The sequence below is a fragment of the Vanessa atalanta genome, chromosome 1 (genome assembly GCF_905147765.1).
Source record: "Vanessa atalanta chromosome 1, ilVanAtal1.2, whole genome shotgun sequence".
NCBI classification, from domain to species: domain Eukaryota; kingdom Metazoa; phylum Arthropoda; class Insecta; order Lepidoptera; family Nymphalidae; genus Vanessa; species Vanessa atalanta.
The window spans coordinates 1,498,873-1,517,085 of NC_061871.1; the positions used below are offsets into that span (position 1 = coordinate 1,498,873).

Genomic DNA, 18,213 nt, shown 5'->3' on the forward strand with positions numbered 1-18,213 from the left:
TTAAATACATAATTCATTTATTTATAGGAATTACTTATCTAACAAGGTACCTGGACAACTCTTTTATTTTTACCTTACATTTATAAGTCTAGTTGTCATTTTTAAAATATGTATAATAAATGATAAATACATAAACGTTAAACGAAAAATCTGATTAAAATTTTACTTGAATAAGCTGATACAACAATTCATTCAATATTAAGAGGCCTAACCCGGGATTTAACCCTAGATCTCAGAAGCTGCAGACTTATATACTAGACACAAGACCATCGAGGCCTTAAGCCTTGAAGATATATCATATCGAAGAAGCATAACTTATCTACTATGAGCGATATATTTTTACTTAATTTAATGTTTCAATGTTGCCCTTGCACTTAGAAGCCATCTAAGACATATCTGAACGTAGACTTGAATTAAATTAATTGAATGGGTTTGCTTCATTGCAGGACTCGCAGGGCTGCAAACCATACGATCTGTTAAATTTAATAAAAATATGATTTGACTTGAGCCATATGGTAGATCCGGCCCTGCCTTGTGTGTTGTGTAATTGTGCCTCCGGCACAATTATTGTTTGTATATTTTTTTTTGGAAAGAAATTTTGGAGTCTTATTACAAATATAATTCTAAAACGTCGTTAGTATATTTCGTTGAGTCTGTTATTTAATAGATACAAAATATATAGCGAAAGGGACTTAGTTGCAACTGGTTGTCCCACAACCTAATTTTTTTCACCATTTGATCATTTATTTTTTCCTTAGAATTAAAAATTCGTTTATGGCTATATCTATATAAGTATAGTGCAATTTAAGAAGTCAAAATTAGCGTTCACTTCAGTAATTAATAAAATAAAATCCATACAAAGTATTCATTATTGCGTAGTCTAGTCAACCTGCTTTTACCAAATTATCTGAAAAAGGGTTTTTTACAAGGATATGCAGCTTAAACCATCCAAATAGCTAAGCTGTATTTGAATAAACGGTGAAGGATTTTTTTTCTTGTTTTGATGCTGTGTGCCGTCTGAGCCGTTGTTACATCAAATAATTTACAATTTTAATGTGCCCGCATTTTACTGCCAGGCAGCATGACAATGAAATTTTTTGGATTGTAATTTGACGTTGTAAAGTTTGTGTTGAATTCTACGACGACGAATTCTTCATTGACTCGGAGTCTTTGTTCAATAATGTTAATGCATTAGTCTTCTTGGGATTCTGGGTTATTCAGCTGGTCTGGACGGTATTCGGCTGTTTATTATTAATCTGGTCTTCTATATTGTGGATCGGTGTACAAATGTACCATTTTTTTAAACTAGACCATTTCTTCAACAACTTAAGAGATATTAAATATCACTTGATAAAACATCTGAATACCTATACAAGAATATAAGGAAGACCAAGTTTCGATACTTTGTCGTCCGACATATATTACGAGCAAAATGATTGTATTTCCTTTTTTTTATCAGACGCCAAATGACAGGAGACCTGATACGTGGTTTCAGGTCTCCTGTCTACGTCTAAGATTATGAACTAACACTCGTAGGTGAAATAAATCCTAACCAATGACAACTAAGATTAATGTGTGAAAAAAATAGTTATTTCAATAAAAAGGTCGTACACAATACTTATTCAAAATATAGAACCAAGATTTCTCTTAATACCGTTTACAATAAAAATGCATAATATTTTGTATGTAGTGACATACAAAATATTAGCAAAATATTAGCAGTGGCTAATTAAGGAATTAAATCTTAAAATAATATTTTTAGACTTCAATGAAGAAAAAAAAGTTATCAACATGAGGTTTCATTTAACAATTCGTTTAATAAGAAAATTATACTTTATTGTCATAATTAACCTTTGATCTTGTTATAAATATAGAAAATATTGAGACTATATAAAATGTTCCTTGATTATTGTATTCAGTCCTGGTTGCAACACTCCTTGCGTTGCGTTTTGCTTTACTGTTTTTAATATACCTAACTATGTACCGTATACTCTCCTTGTTTCTTCTCTTGAACATAATGGATCTTACAAGTGGATACTATAACTACCCCTATTACGGATATGGTTATATGGTTAATCCATACGATAATGTTTATCACCACCAACATTTTCATCAGCACGACGATAACAATGACTACCACGACCACCATCACCACAATGATTACCAAGACCACCATCACCACAGTGATTATGATGACGATGTTCACCAACACAGTGATCACAGTGAACCCAGTAATATTGAGGTGATTGAGCAGATTATGGGAGGATACGTTGAAGCGGATACGAGGTTTGAAAATTTCTGTAACGATCATTCAAAAGTCAGCCCTTTGATTACCTATGGAATAAACAACTGCATTTATAAATACCTCATACCAGAAGACGGAATGTTTAACGTTACAGTTAGGATAACGAAAAAAGTTTTAGAAGTATCAGTTACGCAAGATGGCGATTCGAAGACTGACTTGTTTACCGACATAAGAATTTTGCCAGATATATTAAACTACAGTAAAGCGGAGTGGTCGCTGTCGAAGCGTGACTTGATAATTACGATCCCATACAACATTCCACTTATGACTGAATTTTCCGCTAAATGTGACACTGTTAATAACGACACGATAACTGTTCCAACAAAAAGTGAACCAAAATTTGAATACAGAATGGGTGAATGAAAATTGGAACTGAAGACTGAAACTTTTATATAAATATTGTTCATTTTTTATAATGGATATTTGTGTGATTCTTTTGACGTGATTATTATGCTTGCTTCTTATTCTTAATATAATAAATACATCTTTCAAAAAAATAAACTATACATTTTAAAGTGTCTGACTTTATTAAATTTTAAAAATTACAAAAATGATTTAATTTTTACCCTGAAGAAGATTTGAGTATAGAATTAAACTTGCACTTATTACAACTCTTAATCACGCAAAAACGGATGGACGGATTAGTTTACATCCATTTTTATTGATAAGTAATAAATACCACCTGACACCTGTAACCTCACCCCTTCAGCCCTGGTCACACGTGCACGGAAGATCGTTTGACTATAAATTAAATTGAAATATAGCACCCTTTTTTTTGGAAAATTGAATAATAAGAATATCAATTATTGTTATGGCCTAGCACGCATTACATCCCATTTTCTAAATTGAAAGAAAAACCATTTCTAATGTTTAAGTTTCTTTATATTTATATGCCCCGGCAAACGAACCACCTGTTGGTAAGTGGTCACCACTGCCCATAGCGCTGTAAGAATTTGTAAATATTGCACCATCGCCGCTTATTATAGGAACTAAGATATTAAGTGCCTCTTGTGCCTGTAGCTCACACTGGCTCACCCACCCTTCAAACCGAAACACAATACTAAGTTTTTTTTGTGTTAGGTGTGGTTTGATGCATGTAATATGGTAAACGTATATTGGATGATATGACGATGATATGACGACGTAATGCCGCTGATGTCTACTGAATTTCTCTACTTCTTACTTCGTTGTATTAATTATTATAATAACTAGAAAAATATATTTAGATTAAATATATTTTTTTAACTATACTCTTATGTTTTTATTTATTTTACTTGATATGATTTTATTAGTTTTTGTATAATTGTTTGTTGTATGTTACAATCCTGAGACCCAAAGATATTTGCTACTGGTTATACCTATATAGTGTGAAATAACATTTTAAACGAGGTGACGCTGTAGAGGCCATTAGGGCCAAGAGCATACAAATTTCTAAAAAAAAATTAAAATGTACACGATCAAATTAAATGATAGTTAAAACAGTGGGAAGCACATCCCTAGTTTCATTCACCATTTGATCCCCGATTATACCTCGGCGTAAACAGTTTTTTTTCATTAAAAAATATTCCAATAACTATTTATAAATTTACCCAATATGCACTAAAAACCAGGTATGAGGGACATCACGGGATCGCTTGCGAATCCTACCGTGACTCCCCTTTGTTGGGCCAACCATCCAAGATATTGGGGTTACAGCGAACTCCCTTGCTCCCGGCGACATTTACCGGAAAGGTGCGCACGCTCTCACAGAGAGACCATCTTCATCCAGCACCTCTCTCTGCCGAGCAAGGCGTTAATCACGCATAGTAACGAGAGATCCGACAGGGTGCGGTGCGCTGTGTAATTTGAACACCTACGTTATATGTATAAAATAATGTTTAGTCTCTGGAATTGCGTATGAATCGGCAAATAAACATAATATCCAGCGAATGACCTTTTATCGTTCGAGTCAAGCGATAATTCAAATGTCATGATAACTTTGATATATTGTATGAACTTACAATTACAAAATACCCATTTTGATATTCCCTATGTAATTTGCAAAGTGTAAAAACCAGAGTAGATATAATTTCTTCAATGTGATTTAAGAGATCTCTGAAGTCTTAGCAAGTAGAAAAAAACTACCCTTACAGTAGTCGTATATGATAAGTAACATCATACACCTCACCTTTCTTTATATTATATAGGTAGGCAGACGAGCACATGGGTCACCTGATGGTAAGCTGTCACCACCGCCAATAGACAATGGCGCAGTAAGAAATATTAATCATTCCTTACATCACTAATGTGCCGCCAACTTTGGGAACCTTGCCTCTTGTGCCTATACTTACACTGACTCACTCACCCTTTACGTCGGACCACAACAATTCTTAGCACTAATGTTGTTGGTAGAATATATGATGAGTGAGTGGTACCTACCCACACGGGCATGCACAAGGCTCTACCACCAAGTAAATTACCTAAATTCTCTCGGAAAATTAGTTTATATTTTCTGATTAGTACAGTGCGAGCTTAGAGTTCGACGACCTCCGTGGTCAGGTAGTGTGTACACCGGTTTTCATGGGTACGCTACTCTGAGGTCCCGGGTTCGATTCCCGGCTGAGTCAATGTAGAAAAAGTTCATTAATTTTCTATGTTGTCTTGGGTCTGGCTGTATGTGGTACCGTCGTTACTTCTGATTTTCCATAATAAAGTGCTTTAGCTACTTACATTGGGATCAGAGTAATGTATGTGATGTTGTCCAATATTTATTTATAGAGTTACACACTTTCGTCTCTTTTCGTGAAATCACTTCCACGCATTACAGGAAAGAGAGGAAAGATGTTACACATCAATAATATAAACAAAGCTAGTTCATAATATAGATACCATCGAGAAGTTACTCTCTGACTCACTGAACATACTTTTGGAGCCTTTATCATTCATTAATTGCACACATTTTGTTATCTATTAGTATTTATGAAAAAATATTACTTTCTTATTTCTATGTATTTAAAAAATATTACATTTAAATTTAAAATACGAAATTCAAATTCTTACGAATTTAAAACTACCAAATTATAGCGCGATTCAATATACATGTAGTGACATCTATCGACAGAATGATTAAACAAATAGAATTCCATTTTCAAATCGAATAGAAGTTTACAGGTAAATAGTATTATATATCAGAAGCAATCTTAGTATGTGTCAATCTTAATAATCCCTATAAATTTATCGTTGTTTATTTACGTGCGATCATTGGACATCAATAATGTAAGCTATTAAAATACGAGTATTATAAACGTTAGGCACGTATCCTCCACGTACTTCCATTGTTGGCTTATTGTTTTACTTGATAGTAAAGCTTTTTGCAAAACCATTTGAGTGAGCATTCATCACAAATTCCACCAAAAAGAGCAATATTCACTATTATTGTCTTCCAGTATGAAGGGTAATTAGTATCCGACTCCGCAAAGTCAATAAATCATTCTTGGGGCAAGGTATCCGTTTCTATAATAAAATTCCGCAGCCATTTTTAACTTTGCCGTTTCATAAATTCAAATCATTGGTAAAGACGGCATATTATTCGATACAAGATTATATATATGATAAAAAAGCGTGGAGTTAATGCTTGTTATGTGTTACATATATAATTGTATTTGACTAACCTGACAGTATTTTTAGATGTTGAAAAAGAGTATATTACTAAGTTGCCAGTCCAAAAAAAAGTGCTTGTAAAAGCCTACTTGAATAAAGTATATTTTGATTTTGATTGAATAGGTAAGTAATGGTAAATACTTCTATAAGGTGCCAATGTCTATGGTGCAGTGTCAATGTCTATAATGATAGTGCCAATTTAGGAAAAATCAAAGAATATGAAGTTGATCAGACAACTTCAAATGTAGAAGGATTCCATTACAACAACTTATTCAAATAGCGTGGAGCTAACATGACACAAAACATGTTGGGCCTTAGCCCGGCCGCCTATTTAAAAATAAAATATTTTTATTAATTCAAAGTATATGATGTTGTCGTCCTAAACGGTCAAAGCGATCAATTTGAAGGGAGACCAGCCAACTACGTAGGACATATCGTACAAAAGTGTGTGTACATATACAGATGGACCCTCTATTCTCTTACATTCATAATCCAACGGCAAATCTGACTCGATCGGAAAGAGTTCAGGAACAGGACTAACGCCTTTACACGCTTTCCAAGGCACGTGAAAGCGCTTCGTACACCCCAAAATTCCACACACCGAGCTGTTACTGAAAATTTAAACTCAGAACTAGGAATCTATAGCTTTATGTCTATCGACTAGACTAAAAAGGCAGCCAAAGTATGTAATTATTATATAGTGTACATTTATTAGATATAGTAAATTTAGTTCATTCATACATAGTATTTGAATATAATATTAATTTTGAGATAAGATTATTTTACCGGCGTTACAAATTATTTTATCGATATTGCATTGTTTTAAAATAAAGAAGAAACGATCTCATTATGTACCTAATGAAGCATAATTAGCAATCTCAAAATCATTATTAATAATTTAATATATGACCTAATTTTATAAATTATGTTTTTCATTATCAGAGATTAGTTAAGACATTTTGAATTCTATATCTTAATATTTAAGAGATCATTCAAATAAATTTAGACTAGCAATCCGTCCCGGCTAATATACACCACACCGGTATAATATACAAATTTTAGATTTTTATGTTTAAAAAGAAAAAATTGTTTTTTTTTTTGTCCAGCTAGGAAAGTTCAAATCTCGGCTCGTCTCTGCTATAAGATGCAAATATTATATACACCATTTGAATTACAATGTTTATTGATGAAAAATGCTTTAAAATCGTTCTGTGAGTAAAAGATCTAAGTACATACATAGATGGCGAGAAGCGCTTTTGTTTCATACAACGTAGAAATATGTTTCATTAATTAACCCTGACATTCTCGTGAAATTAAAAAAAAAAACAATTACAAAAATAAAACCTAAGACCTCGGGTTCAATAACCTTTTAATTTAACCTATAGAATAACCGTTATATATGCCAATATTCATACATACATTTCTGTAACTAATGGTCTAATGTAATCAAATACAAATAAAATAGAAACGATGTAAATTTTATTGAATTGTAATTCACATCAATATAAATAATTAAATGATTAATTTCGACAACTTAATATTAAATAAGTACCACCTACTCCTTAATACTTGGTGCGCTTTGTGCAGTCCATCCAGGTGGGTACCACTTAGTCATTAATTAATTTTTCGAACGCCCAAAATGTACAAAATACGAAAGAAGCTTACAGTTCCATGATCAATAGGCAAAGGTAACGTAGATCAGATGACATACTTTAAGATTTAATTACAAAATATATGTAAATGAAAAAACCTCATATAATTTTTTATTTAATTAAAAAATACTACACAACATTAATAACGTCGTTTTTTTTTATTATTTAATATACAACGTTCCGATGAATCGGCACGAGTTCTACTTCATCTTTCAGATCAACCGCGTAAGTGGTCGCTTCGACAGCGTTTCGTTGCCCACTCGATATTTCATTGGTTAATATATTCTTATCTTTACCCAAGTCTCCTCTCTCAATACCGATATCAGCATCCTGGTTCTCTTCGATCGTTGGATTACTTTCAACTTCTTCGCGACTGTGTTCTGGGGCCTGTGTGACTGGTGCTTCAGTTATTGTGGCTTCCGTTCCTTCAACGCTTCGTTCCAATGGGAATACAACAGTAAGTATGCCATTTTCAAACGTCCAACTGCCGTTTATGTCTACGAAGTCGGGCAAAGTTCTCAAGTCCAAGTAGTTCCTCTCCGGCCCATCGTCACCTTTATGAACGGCTTGCACAATCAGCAATCTCTTCTTAGCTTTAACGGCAATCTCCTTCTCTTCAAATCCATTCAACGATATCTTGATCTTGTATTGATTTCCTTCAATTTTCTCATTTGAAAGGAATGAGCCGAAATTCCTGTTTAAGTCCGTGATCATTTTGTCTATTCCCAACATCTCTCGCCTCAATTCCTCCCAGAACCTTCTCGTATCGAATATTTCTCTTTCTATAAACCTTTCCAAACTAACGTCGCCATCGTGGGAGTACGGATGATGATGGAAGTGATCGTGGTAGCGCGGCGCTGCGCTTGCGCACGCGATAACTGCAAACAACACTATCGCGATCGTATTCATCGTTTATTGTAACGTAGACTGGTGCACTATGAGTTATTATTCGTATTTATAAGCCCGGCGATGGGTCACAGTTTATCGTCTTATCGGTACATTCTGGAGTGTGCAAACAATTACACGTAGACAGAGGTCGAATGATTCTTGGAACGCGGATGACACAAGAACACATTTTCGTCTTTGTGTGTATAGTAATAAGTCGATATTGGTATAATTATCATATCCGTTATATGTCGTTACTTATGAAAGAAATTTGAATGGGGATATAAATAATATAGTCTTCGATACATATAGTAAAATTGTAACAAATTGTGTGTTTATAATTGAAATATGTAATTTTATTTCATGTTTTTGTCTGTAATTGATATTTAATATATTCCGTGACTTCATGAGTAAATGGAGGATGTAAATTTTGACGTTTAATTTTATTTAATAGAACAAACACACAGACAGACGTCAAAAACATTTTCTCGGAAATGTCTGTGTATAATTCCCTGGTCAATATCACATTTTTGCCGATAAAATATCATTGTTATATTTATATATCGCATACAAGCTAAAGTCTGGGCTGCCATGCACTCTCTCTTTATATATTTTATTTTATATACGATTATCTGTATGTATACCGTCGGGATAGGACTTGAGATGTCACGAAAGTATATAAGTATAAAGTAAAGAATAGAAAAAAAATGCCTCCGTGACAAAAAAAAATGATATGTACATAGGTAACCCATCACACATGCGTACGTAATAAGAATTATTTTTTATTTACATATAAAAATACAAATAAATATAACAGTAATTTATTTAAATATTATTATATGTAGGTATAATTTAATCATAGGTACTACTTTATTTTTATCACGAAGAAACCAAGAAAGGCATAACAACTTCCTTTGACTCATTCATTTTTATTAATATTATTGTCATCGTATTTATCATTCGTTCTTAGTATTTTATTGTTTATGTTTATTCATAATTATCATGAGTCAATATTTAATTTATCAGACAAATACTTAGTTATTTGTTAATTAAACACAAATGTAAATATTGCCCAATTTATCTTATATATTTTTATAGCATTTATTAATGTCAAATGGAAACAGATTATTGTCAGGATTTAGAGATTAGAGAAGACTAAGAAGATACTTTTTCCTCTTTAATAGGTTTTGGAAGTGCTGTATCAAACAATTTTTTTTTTGTATGTTTTAGTATGCCGATGGGGCACAGAAATTGATTACTTTTATTTAAAAGTGACAGATTAAAATATAAATGTCGGATTTGACAGCCCGCTAAATATTTTTGTCGCGGGTATAACAGTTTTTTCTTAAAAAAAATATTTCAAATTCACTTACAGAGACACGCACAATGTTATTGACATTTTGATAAGATTTAAATTTGTGTCAAAGCTCTTGACTACGTGATTAAAGAAAATACAAAAAATATTTCCGTCATATTTTAATACTAGGTTGTATCAGGACCACTCAATAGTAACGAAATAATTCTAAGTAGTCGTTTTTTAAAATAAAATTACTACAATTTAATAATATAATTAGATAACTCGTGTAAATATAAAAAAAAAATCTTCTCTTAATTTTTTTAATACTAACCATGTGAAACATTCAGAAACCAACGGATTTTTGTAAGCATTTTATATTACAGAGTCTTTAGGTCTTCTTACTTCTTTGTCTTTTTACTTGGAATTTCTATAGTCTCATTACAAACCTTAGTCATTGCACACTATCTGTGTAACCCTAGCAAATCATCTGCAATAGTTAGTTTAGTAGGTGATAAGCCCCGGGTAAGGACTATGTCTTACCCGGGGCTTCTTTACTAAGTTCTCCCCTTAAGGGCGTAACATTTGGGGTGACGATGTGTGTGCTTTTGGTACAGTTCTATAAGTTACGTGTGGGTAAAGCAGCAGATTCATCTAGTGTTATATATGCGAAAGTAACTCTGGAACGGCTGGACCTATTTTGACGGAACTTTCACTGACAGATGGCTGATGTAATAAGGAGTAACTCAGGCTACTTTTATTTTAGAATTATATGTAAAATAATAATTAAGTCACGCTTTTTTATTAAATTCAGATGCGCACGAAGTCGCGGGCACAGCTAGTCAACTATAAAATTACGCGGAAAGGTGAGTCAACCCATCTACCTGACTATAAAAAGTTTGCTAAATTGCTAAACCAGACGAATTCTTACAAAGTTATATTCATTATTCTATTGTGAATTTATAAATATTAAGATCTTCCATACAAACATGCAGTCCCGATTTAACCCTTTGTGGTGATTAATTTTCTAAAACAATGTAACAATACTTATAAGCAAACGGCGGATCACTGATTACCATATTTCTAACATTGAATAAGCGATTCCGTAAGCACTTTCATCCCCAATTTCAAACTCTTAGATGAATAATTATCAAACACGTGTATCAACTTTTTTTTACACATAAGCAAAAGCCAATAAAGCTAATTCCATATCTTTAAAATCACCTCCAAGCAAATTTTCATCCCTATTTTCATTTCCATATATCTAACTTAAGAAATATATCGAAAATGTTATTTTATCTAAGTGTGCTTGTAAGTCATGTAAGTAGATACTTATTATGGTTTTACTGATTTATTTTGTCTGCCTTTTCCTTGTAAAAATTCGCATATATGTAAAATACGAATATCCATAACTATGTTATGTTTATGTTGACTTCCAGGTAGGAGACATAACATACATATATAATTGTATTTAACTAACATGACTGTATTTTTAGATGTTGAAAAGAGTTCCTTGCCGGTTCTTCTCGGTAGAATCTACATTCCGAACCGGTGGTAGCTGTACTTTGAATAGTTTGTTAAATGACGATTTAAAAGTTATTGTAAAAGCCTACTTGAATAAAGTATATTTTGATTTTATGTATATTGACGGCCAAGCGGTTACAATACGTGAATCTTAACCCATGATTGTGAGTTTTCCCGTTTGAGCACCAGTAGATTATTATGCTTAATTTGTATTTTTTTTTTTTTTTTTATTGCCCGGGAGGGCAAATGACTCTGCTCCACCTGATGGTAAGTGGTAGTAGAGTCCAAACGCGACGACGGCTAGTGCAGTTGGGAAAGGTGATCTGCTCTAGCCGCCCCCGCCTTGCCGGCCCGCAAGATGCCTCTTCACGCCTCGCTTGAAGGAACCCAGGTCATAAGAGGAGGGGAATACGTGCGCTGGTAAAGAATTCCATGTTTTGGAAGTGCGACAAAGAAAAGAGTTGCCAAATTTCTTTGTACGCGATGGAATTGATGTCACAGTTAGGCGGTGACATCGAGAACCAGCACGCGTGGACTTGTGAAGGAAAGGGGAAGCAGGAATAAGGGAGAATAGTTCCTCTGAGCACTCGCCGTGACACATTCGATAGAAAGCGCTGAGTGCCGCTATCTCTCGACGCAATTGTAAAGGCTCGAGGGTGTTGGTGACCTTTACATCGCCAATAATGCGAACCGCACGTCGCTGCAACCGATCCAAGGCCTCCAGTAGGTACTTAGCGGAGCCATCCCAGAGGTGCGAGCAATATTCAACGCAGGACCGTACCTGTGTTTTATACAGCAGGAGCAGTTGAGCAGGCGTGAAAAAACGCCGCACCTTGTTCAGGACTCCGAGTTTACGTGAGGCTGTTTTTATAACAGCCTCGATGTGATCCTTTGGATTGAGGTCGCACCGAACGTCGATTCCCAGTATGGCGACTTTGCTATGTATCTCCAGCGTGGTGCCACAGAGGGAAGGAGGAGGGGAAAATGGTGACTTTTTCGCTGTGAGAGCGCATACCTGTGTTTTCTTGGCGTTAAACTCAACAAGATTGTCAGAGCCCCATTTGGCGATGAGTCCTAACGTCCTATCGAGCTCAACAACAAGATCCCTCCGTCTCTCCTCAGTTTCCGCCCGTCCAGCCGCTGCGCGTCCGTGGTATCCCCCGTGCACTGTACTGTCATCTGCATAGCAATGTATGTTCCCGAGAGAGAGCATATCATTGATATGCAGAAGAAAGAGCGTGGGGGATATCACAGACCCCTGGGGGACTCCAGCATTCACTACATGGGATTTTGAAGCGCAACCATCAACTAGAACGCGAAGGCTGCGCTTGTGTAGGAAGCTAGCAATCCAGGTGCAGAGCTGAACCGGCAGACCGTATGCCGGCAGCTTGGAGAGAAGACTTCTGTGCCAGACTCTGTCGAAAGCCTTGGAGATATCGAGGCTGACGGCCAACGACTCTCCACGCTTATCGATAGCTTCACCCCAGAGGTGTGTTACGTACGCTAGAAGATCACCTGTGGACCGTTTTGGTCGAAACCCGTACTGACGATCATTAATTAGACAGTGATCTTCTAGGTAATGGATCAGTTGGTTGTTTAAGATCCGTTCCATCACCTTACAAAGAACTGAGGTGATAGCTATTGGCCGATAATTTGCCGGGTCAGATCGATCCCCTTTTTTGGGAACCGCTTGCACATTAGCTTCTCTCCAAGAATCCGGCACACATCCTGTAGAAAGAGACAGCTGGTACAGGCGCGTTAACACAGGAGACAGCTCCGCTGCACACTTCATCAGCACTATGGCTGGTATTCCATCGGGACCGCTAGCTTTCCGCACATCAAGTGATTGTAGCTCTGCACGTACATCACGTTGCCTGATTTTGATGTCAGGCATCGTGTAGCCACATGAAGGAATTGTTGGTGGCAGCGCACTACAATCATTGATTACGGAATTATCCGCAAAGAGTTTTGCCAGAAGATCAGCTTTCTCCTGCGGACTGTGAGCTAGCGATCATTCCGGATACCTGAGCGGTGGCAGCGAAGGTTGACAGAAATTGCTTTGCACAGATTTGGTCAGACGCCAGAAGCTACGGGAGCCTCTAGGTTGTGAAATAAGGTCATGGCCAAACCGCGCAATGCGCTGTGCATCCGCTCTTGTGTATGCCTTCCTACAAGACTTGGAAGTTTTATTGTAGGTTGCTTTCAGTGAGTCAATGTTAGATGCCCCACTAACGCAGCCATTGATCCACGCGCGATAAGCCGCCTGCTTAGAAGACACAGCATCGGCACATTCGCGAGTGAACCAACGGTTACGCGTACCCTTACTGGCGAGGTCTGAGTTAGGAATGTAGTATTCCATCCCCAACAGGATCTCACCAGCAATAGCAGCGGCGCTAGCTGTCGGGTCATTCTCACTGAAGCAACGCTCCTTCCAAGGGACTGACGCATAGTAATCGCGCAAACCGTCCCAATCTGCCGACTTATAGTGCCAAATGCGACGTTTGCTTACCGTTGGTGGCGGCAGCTTGGCCTGTGGCACTTTGGTAGATATCAGGCAGTGATCCGAAGAACCAAGTGGAGCCCGAACCTCAACCTGATATTCCACCGGGTGGCTAGTCAGCAGAAGGTCCAGTAGGGAAGGCGCTTGCCCGTCAATGTCTGGGATCCTGGTGGGCTGATCAACCAACTGGGTCAAGTCATGCGTGAGAGCGAAAGCATGGGCAGTCCTTCCCGCATGGTCAGTTTTGGAGGACTTCAACCATGATTCATGGTGAGCGTTAAAGTCCCCCAAAAACACCAGTTCCGCGTTAGGAAACTGCTCTTGCGCAGCATCTGCCACCCGACTAAGATGGTCAAATAGTCGGCTTGTCTCCAAGTCACCATTGTGGGATCTGTAGAGGCACACGTAGACCCGACTCTGACGAACCAAGTCCACACGTACCACTAACAGGGAGAAGGAAGGGTCCTCCAAGCAGCGCAGACGGTGACAACAAACATCCGTCCTGACGAACAAGCATACTCCGGCTTTCGCTTTGAAGGATTCTTCAAGCATGTAGCCGGGATAATTAAGGTAGCTGGTATCGACAGGACGGAGTATTTGAGTCTCCGTCAGAAACAACATTGCTGGCCGTGCTGTCTCGAGATGGTGGTGGACAGCATTGAGGTTAGCGTGGAGTCCACGGATGTTAACGAACTCAACCTCAAACAGCGTGGGAATGGTGGGGGTGTGCACCGCTGTACGACCGTCATTTCTTTTATGCACTGTCATGGATAGGGGGAAAAAAGAGGAAGAGACGTGAAGCGAGCGATGCGTTGCCACGATAAGGACGGTCAAAGTGTGGAGCTGTGTTTCCCCAATAAGTTGCCAGAAGAGAAAATAAACTGACCCGCCGGGCGGAAGGGCCCCCGAACCCTCCCGGTAGTGGCCGCCGGGACCCCACCGTCCGGTCACCAACCGGCACGACGGTCCACACCGGGATTATGCGTGGCCTGGTGGGGCAGCCTCGCGAGCTGGTTAGGAACGCTTGGGCCCCTGTACTCTGCCACGGGCGGCCAGCGGAACAACCGTTTCTACGGGTCTCCCTGACCGGCGAGTCAATATACTTTCCTCCAGCATTGGTTCAACAGCAACATCCACCGGACCAACACTTATCGCGACAATGCGCGCTCGGGCACTGGCTGTACGCCGGCTGATCTCGAAACGCGGCTGCAAGCAGCCACTTCACGAGTGTTTCACCATGCGTACGGTGGTAACAAGCCAGGCGGATGATTGACATCCTACCACCAGATGAGCAGATGGTCGCTCAGATGTCCCTTAGTCGCCTCTTACGACACCCATGGGAGAGAGAGGGGCAGTGAATTGTATTCTTACTCCGTCACTGCACGGAAGAGATATATATAGAAGAGATATATGCAGTATTTGTAACTCATCTTCTGCTCGGCGGTGAATGAGTATCTGCCACGTGTAACCCTTTGCTGGACAAAGGACGTTAACAGGCTGTTCATTTTTATATGTAAAATTATAACATGCTTATGTTTTTTTTTAAATAAAGTTGTTAGGTTAGGTTAGTTATTGTATGTGGTCCAAAACTCAATATCAAATGTATCCCCTTTTTATTTTTTACAAATTTGAAGCGCTGTAACTCAAACACGCAGCAACGTATGATTTTACCTTAAATTCGTATTAATCTCAATTTTAATAATTATCAAAAGTAAATTATGAGCAAATCATAAGCCATCATAATAGATATAATAAACATACAATATAAACAAACAAAGTAATTAATTACTGGTAATAGTGATATTAAAATTTTATAGGGAATACCCCGGGCCAGTTTATCCATTAGGTAGTGTAGGCATTTTTTTATGTACGTGAATGAGCATATGGGCCACCTGATGGTAAGTAGCGCTGTAGGAAATATACCATTTCTTATATCGCTAATGCGCCTCTAACCTTGGGATCTAAGATGTTATGTCTCTTGAGCGTGTATTTACTCTGGCTCACTCACACTTCAAACAGGTACAATTACCTTACTGAGTACTGCTGATTGGCAGTGGAATATCTGATTAGGTGTGTAGTGGGTTTCTACCCAAACGTGCTTGCACTAAGCCCTACCACCGAGTAAATTAAACTGTACTGAGAAAACAAACTGAACCAATAAATTACAATTCATTGTTATGAAATTGTTGTGGATAACTAATCTGAACATTTATTTGAATACGTTGATGTATATGTTCGTAATGTAGTAAAAACGTCATTATAAATTATTTTATAGCTGAAAAATTTATAACATAACAGCGCCATCTCTACGCAGTGTGTGAAACAATTTGGTCGAATCACATCACACTAGCACTTTTATGATTTATGGCAAAAGACCAAACCCTAGATGGCGCTAACGCTAATAAAATTAAATATTGGTAAAGTTAGGTTACAACAAAATAACATAAATCGAACTTTAAAATTTAGACTGTTTACTAAGTAAAATCAGCTTTTATAAGAATAGGATTGTAGGATAAGAAGTTTATCACCTAAATTACCTCAATGAATGAATATTCCTTTTTAATACATACGTTTTTTATCAAAAATTTAAGAACAATTAACACTAATTTTATAAATCAATTGGATTAAAATAAAAAACTTCAATGACTAGAATGCAATGTATTTTTACAAACAATTAAAAAACAAACTGTCACGAGATCAGAATAACCTAACATTAGGAATGCTTACACTGTATTAATAGGTAGGTATTAGATAAATGCAAGTTTAATTTTCATTTTGTCCTTCTTCGGTCTTCTTCACTGGTCCAGTTTGAATAATAGGAACCACTCGTTCATTCTCAACCTTCGGAGGAGCCTTCAAGGGTGCGGTTATACTTAGCACGCCGTCTGAAGATAATTTAGAGGTAACACAATCCTCCTGTATACCGTCTGGAAGACGATATCGCCTTGTGAAACTTCGAGCAATAAATCCATGCTCGTCTTTCCTTTCTTCATGTTTAGCTTCAATTATTAAAAAGCCATCTGCTGTCTTCACAGATATCTCTTCAGGAGCAAAATGTTGGACATCCAAATTGACTTGGAACTTATCCTTTTCCTCTTTGATAGTAGATCCTGAGTCTTGTTCGGTAGCCTGAAGGTTTCTCCACGGCCTGTAGTAATTCCTGTTCATTTGAGGGACGGCAACGATCGTCAAGATATCGTTGGGCGTCAATCCTAAGCCGAAGTTCTGTTCCATCAGGCGTCTTGGACGTGGGTCGACGAAAAATGGATGAAATGCCATTTTAGATACTATATAAATTCACCTCGTTTGTTTTATAAACTTAATAATGTAGTAATCACTTTTTTTTCCCACACAATTCGGTCACAGAGTACTGTCACTTCGTTTCAATGTATATTGAATGACGCTCAGAAACGCCGGTAATGTTTATATACCCGTTAGCGCCCTCTGGTTACGAGGAGAAAAGTATAGAAACATCTAGATAATCTAGAACGCTGGCGAAAACGCAACGTTGAACCTTAACGGGGCTGCAAACCTTTGGCTCTTATTTTAAAAGTTGAATAATTGACGGAATAAATTTTGAAATATAAAGTAAATAATACTTAATTTAAAGAGATATCATATTTTAATGATATTTTTCACTTCATTAAATATTTTCTCAAGTATTTTAATTCAAATTAATTTTAGCACTTTTAGTTGGTTAATTTTGATTTCATTTTTCATTAGATATTATATATTTTTTAAAGATATTATTTAATATATATAATATAAACATATGTAATCCTAGTTTGAATCTTAAGAACGATTATCCAATATTTTCATTAATCATTTAAATATATTATTATATTCTTATACTATTATTGAACTTGAAAAAATATATAAAAATATTAAACTGTTTACAATTTCTGCTATTGTATTTTTAGCTACTTGACAACAGATGGCGCATATAATCATTTTTCTTCTAGAAAAATCAGTATGCTCATGGAATATTATTAATGAATGAGTATTTTTTAGCAAAAATGAATCCTTTATTTATTTTATACTTCAATAATATTTTGTTTGAACAAAATTGAACAGAAAATGATAATACGTTCATGATACATTTAACAGATGGCGATAGTGTAAATTTATACAATGATATTATATTCCATTTAAATTTAAATAATAACTAGGTACGTTAGTGACATGATTTATTTTCAAATTATATATTAATTATATTATTCTGATATCGAATTTCCGTGGATATTATTACTTTTAGTTTAATGTATTTTCAAATTAAATGTTCTATATGAATAATATAAAGGCATTGCACTCAAACTTTTACATAACTATATTTTATTTTGGTTAGAGCTAAATATGCTTTTTATTCTGCCGTAGAAAACTATATAGATACTTCGGGCTTCATGTAATGCAATCT

General features: G+C 36.4%; 2 protein-coding genes across 2 annotated transcripts; both read right to left on the reverse strand.

The window, feature by feature from the left end:
* Positions 1-7,296: 7,296 nt before the first annotated feature.
* Positions 7,297-8,530, reverse strand: LOC125065087. The gene has a single exon (XM_047672551.1). The coding sequence runs from the start codon at positions 8,503-8,505 to the stop codon at positions 7,762-7,764; it is 744 nt and encodes a 247-aa protein (XP_047528507.1). The 5' UTR covers positions 8,506-8,530; the 3' UTR covers positions 7,297-7,761.
* A 7,912-nt stretch (positions 8,531-16,442) lies between these two features.
* LOC125065162 (protein lethal(2)essential for life-like) lies at positions 16,443-17,207 on the reverse strand. The gene has a single exon (XM_047672680.1). The coding sequence runs from the start codon at positions 17,076-17,078 to the stop codon at positions 16,563-16,565; it is 516 nt and encodes a 171-aa protein (XP_047528636.1). The 5' UTR covers positions 17,079-17,207; the 3' UTR covers positions 16,443-16,562.
* Between the last annotated feature and the right edge of the window lie 1,006 nt (positions 17,208-18,213).

What these genes read in the sequence shown, in the direction of transcription:
- LOC125065087 (XM_047672551.1), bottom strand. Translation starts at nt 8,505, where the DNA reads ATGAATACGATCGCGATAGTGTTGTTTGCAGTTATCGCGTGCGCAAGC.
- LOC125065162 (XM_047672680.1), bottom strand. Translation starts at nt 17,078, where the DNA reads ATGGCATTTCATCCATTTTTCGTCGACCCACGTCCAAGACGCCTGATG.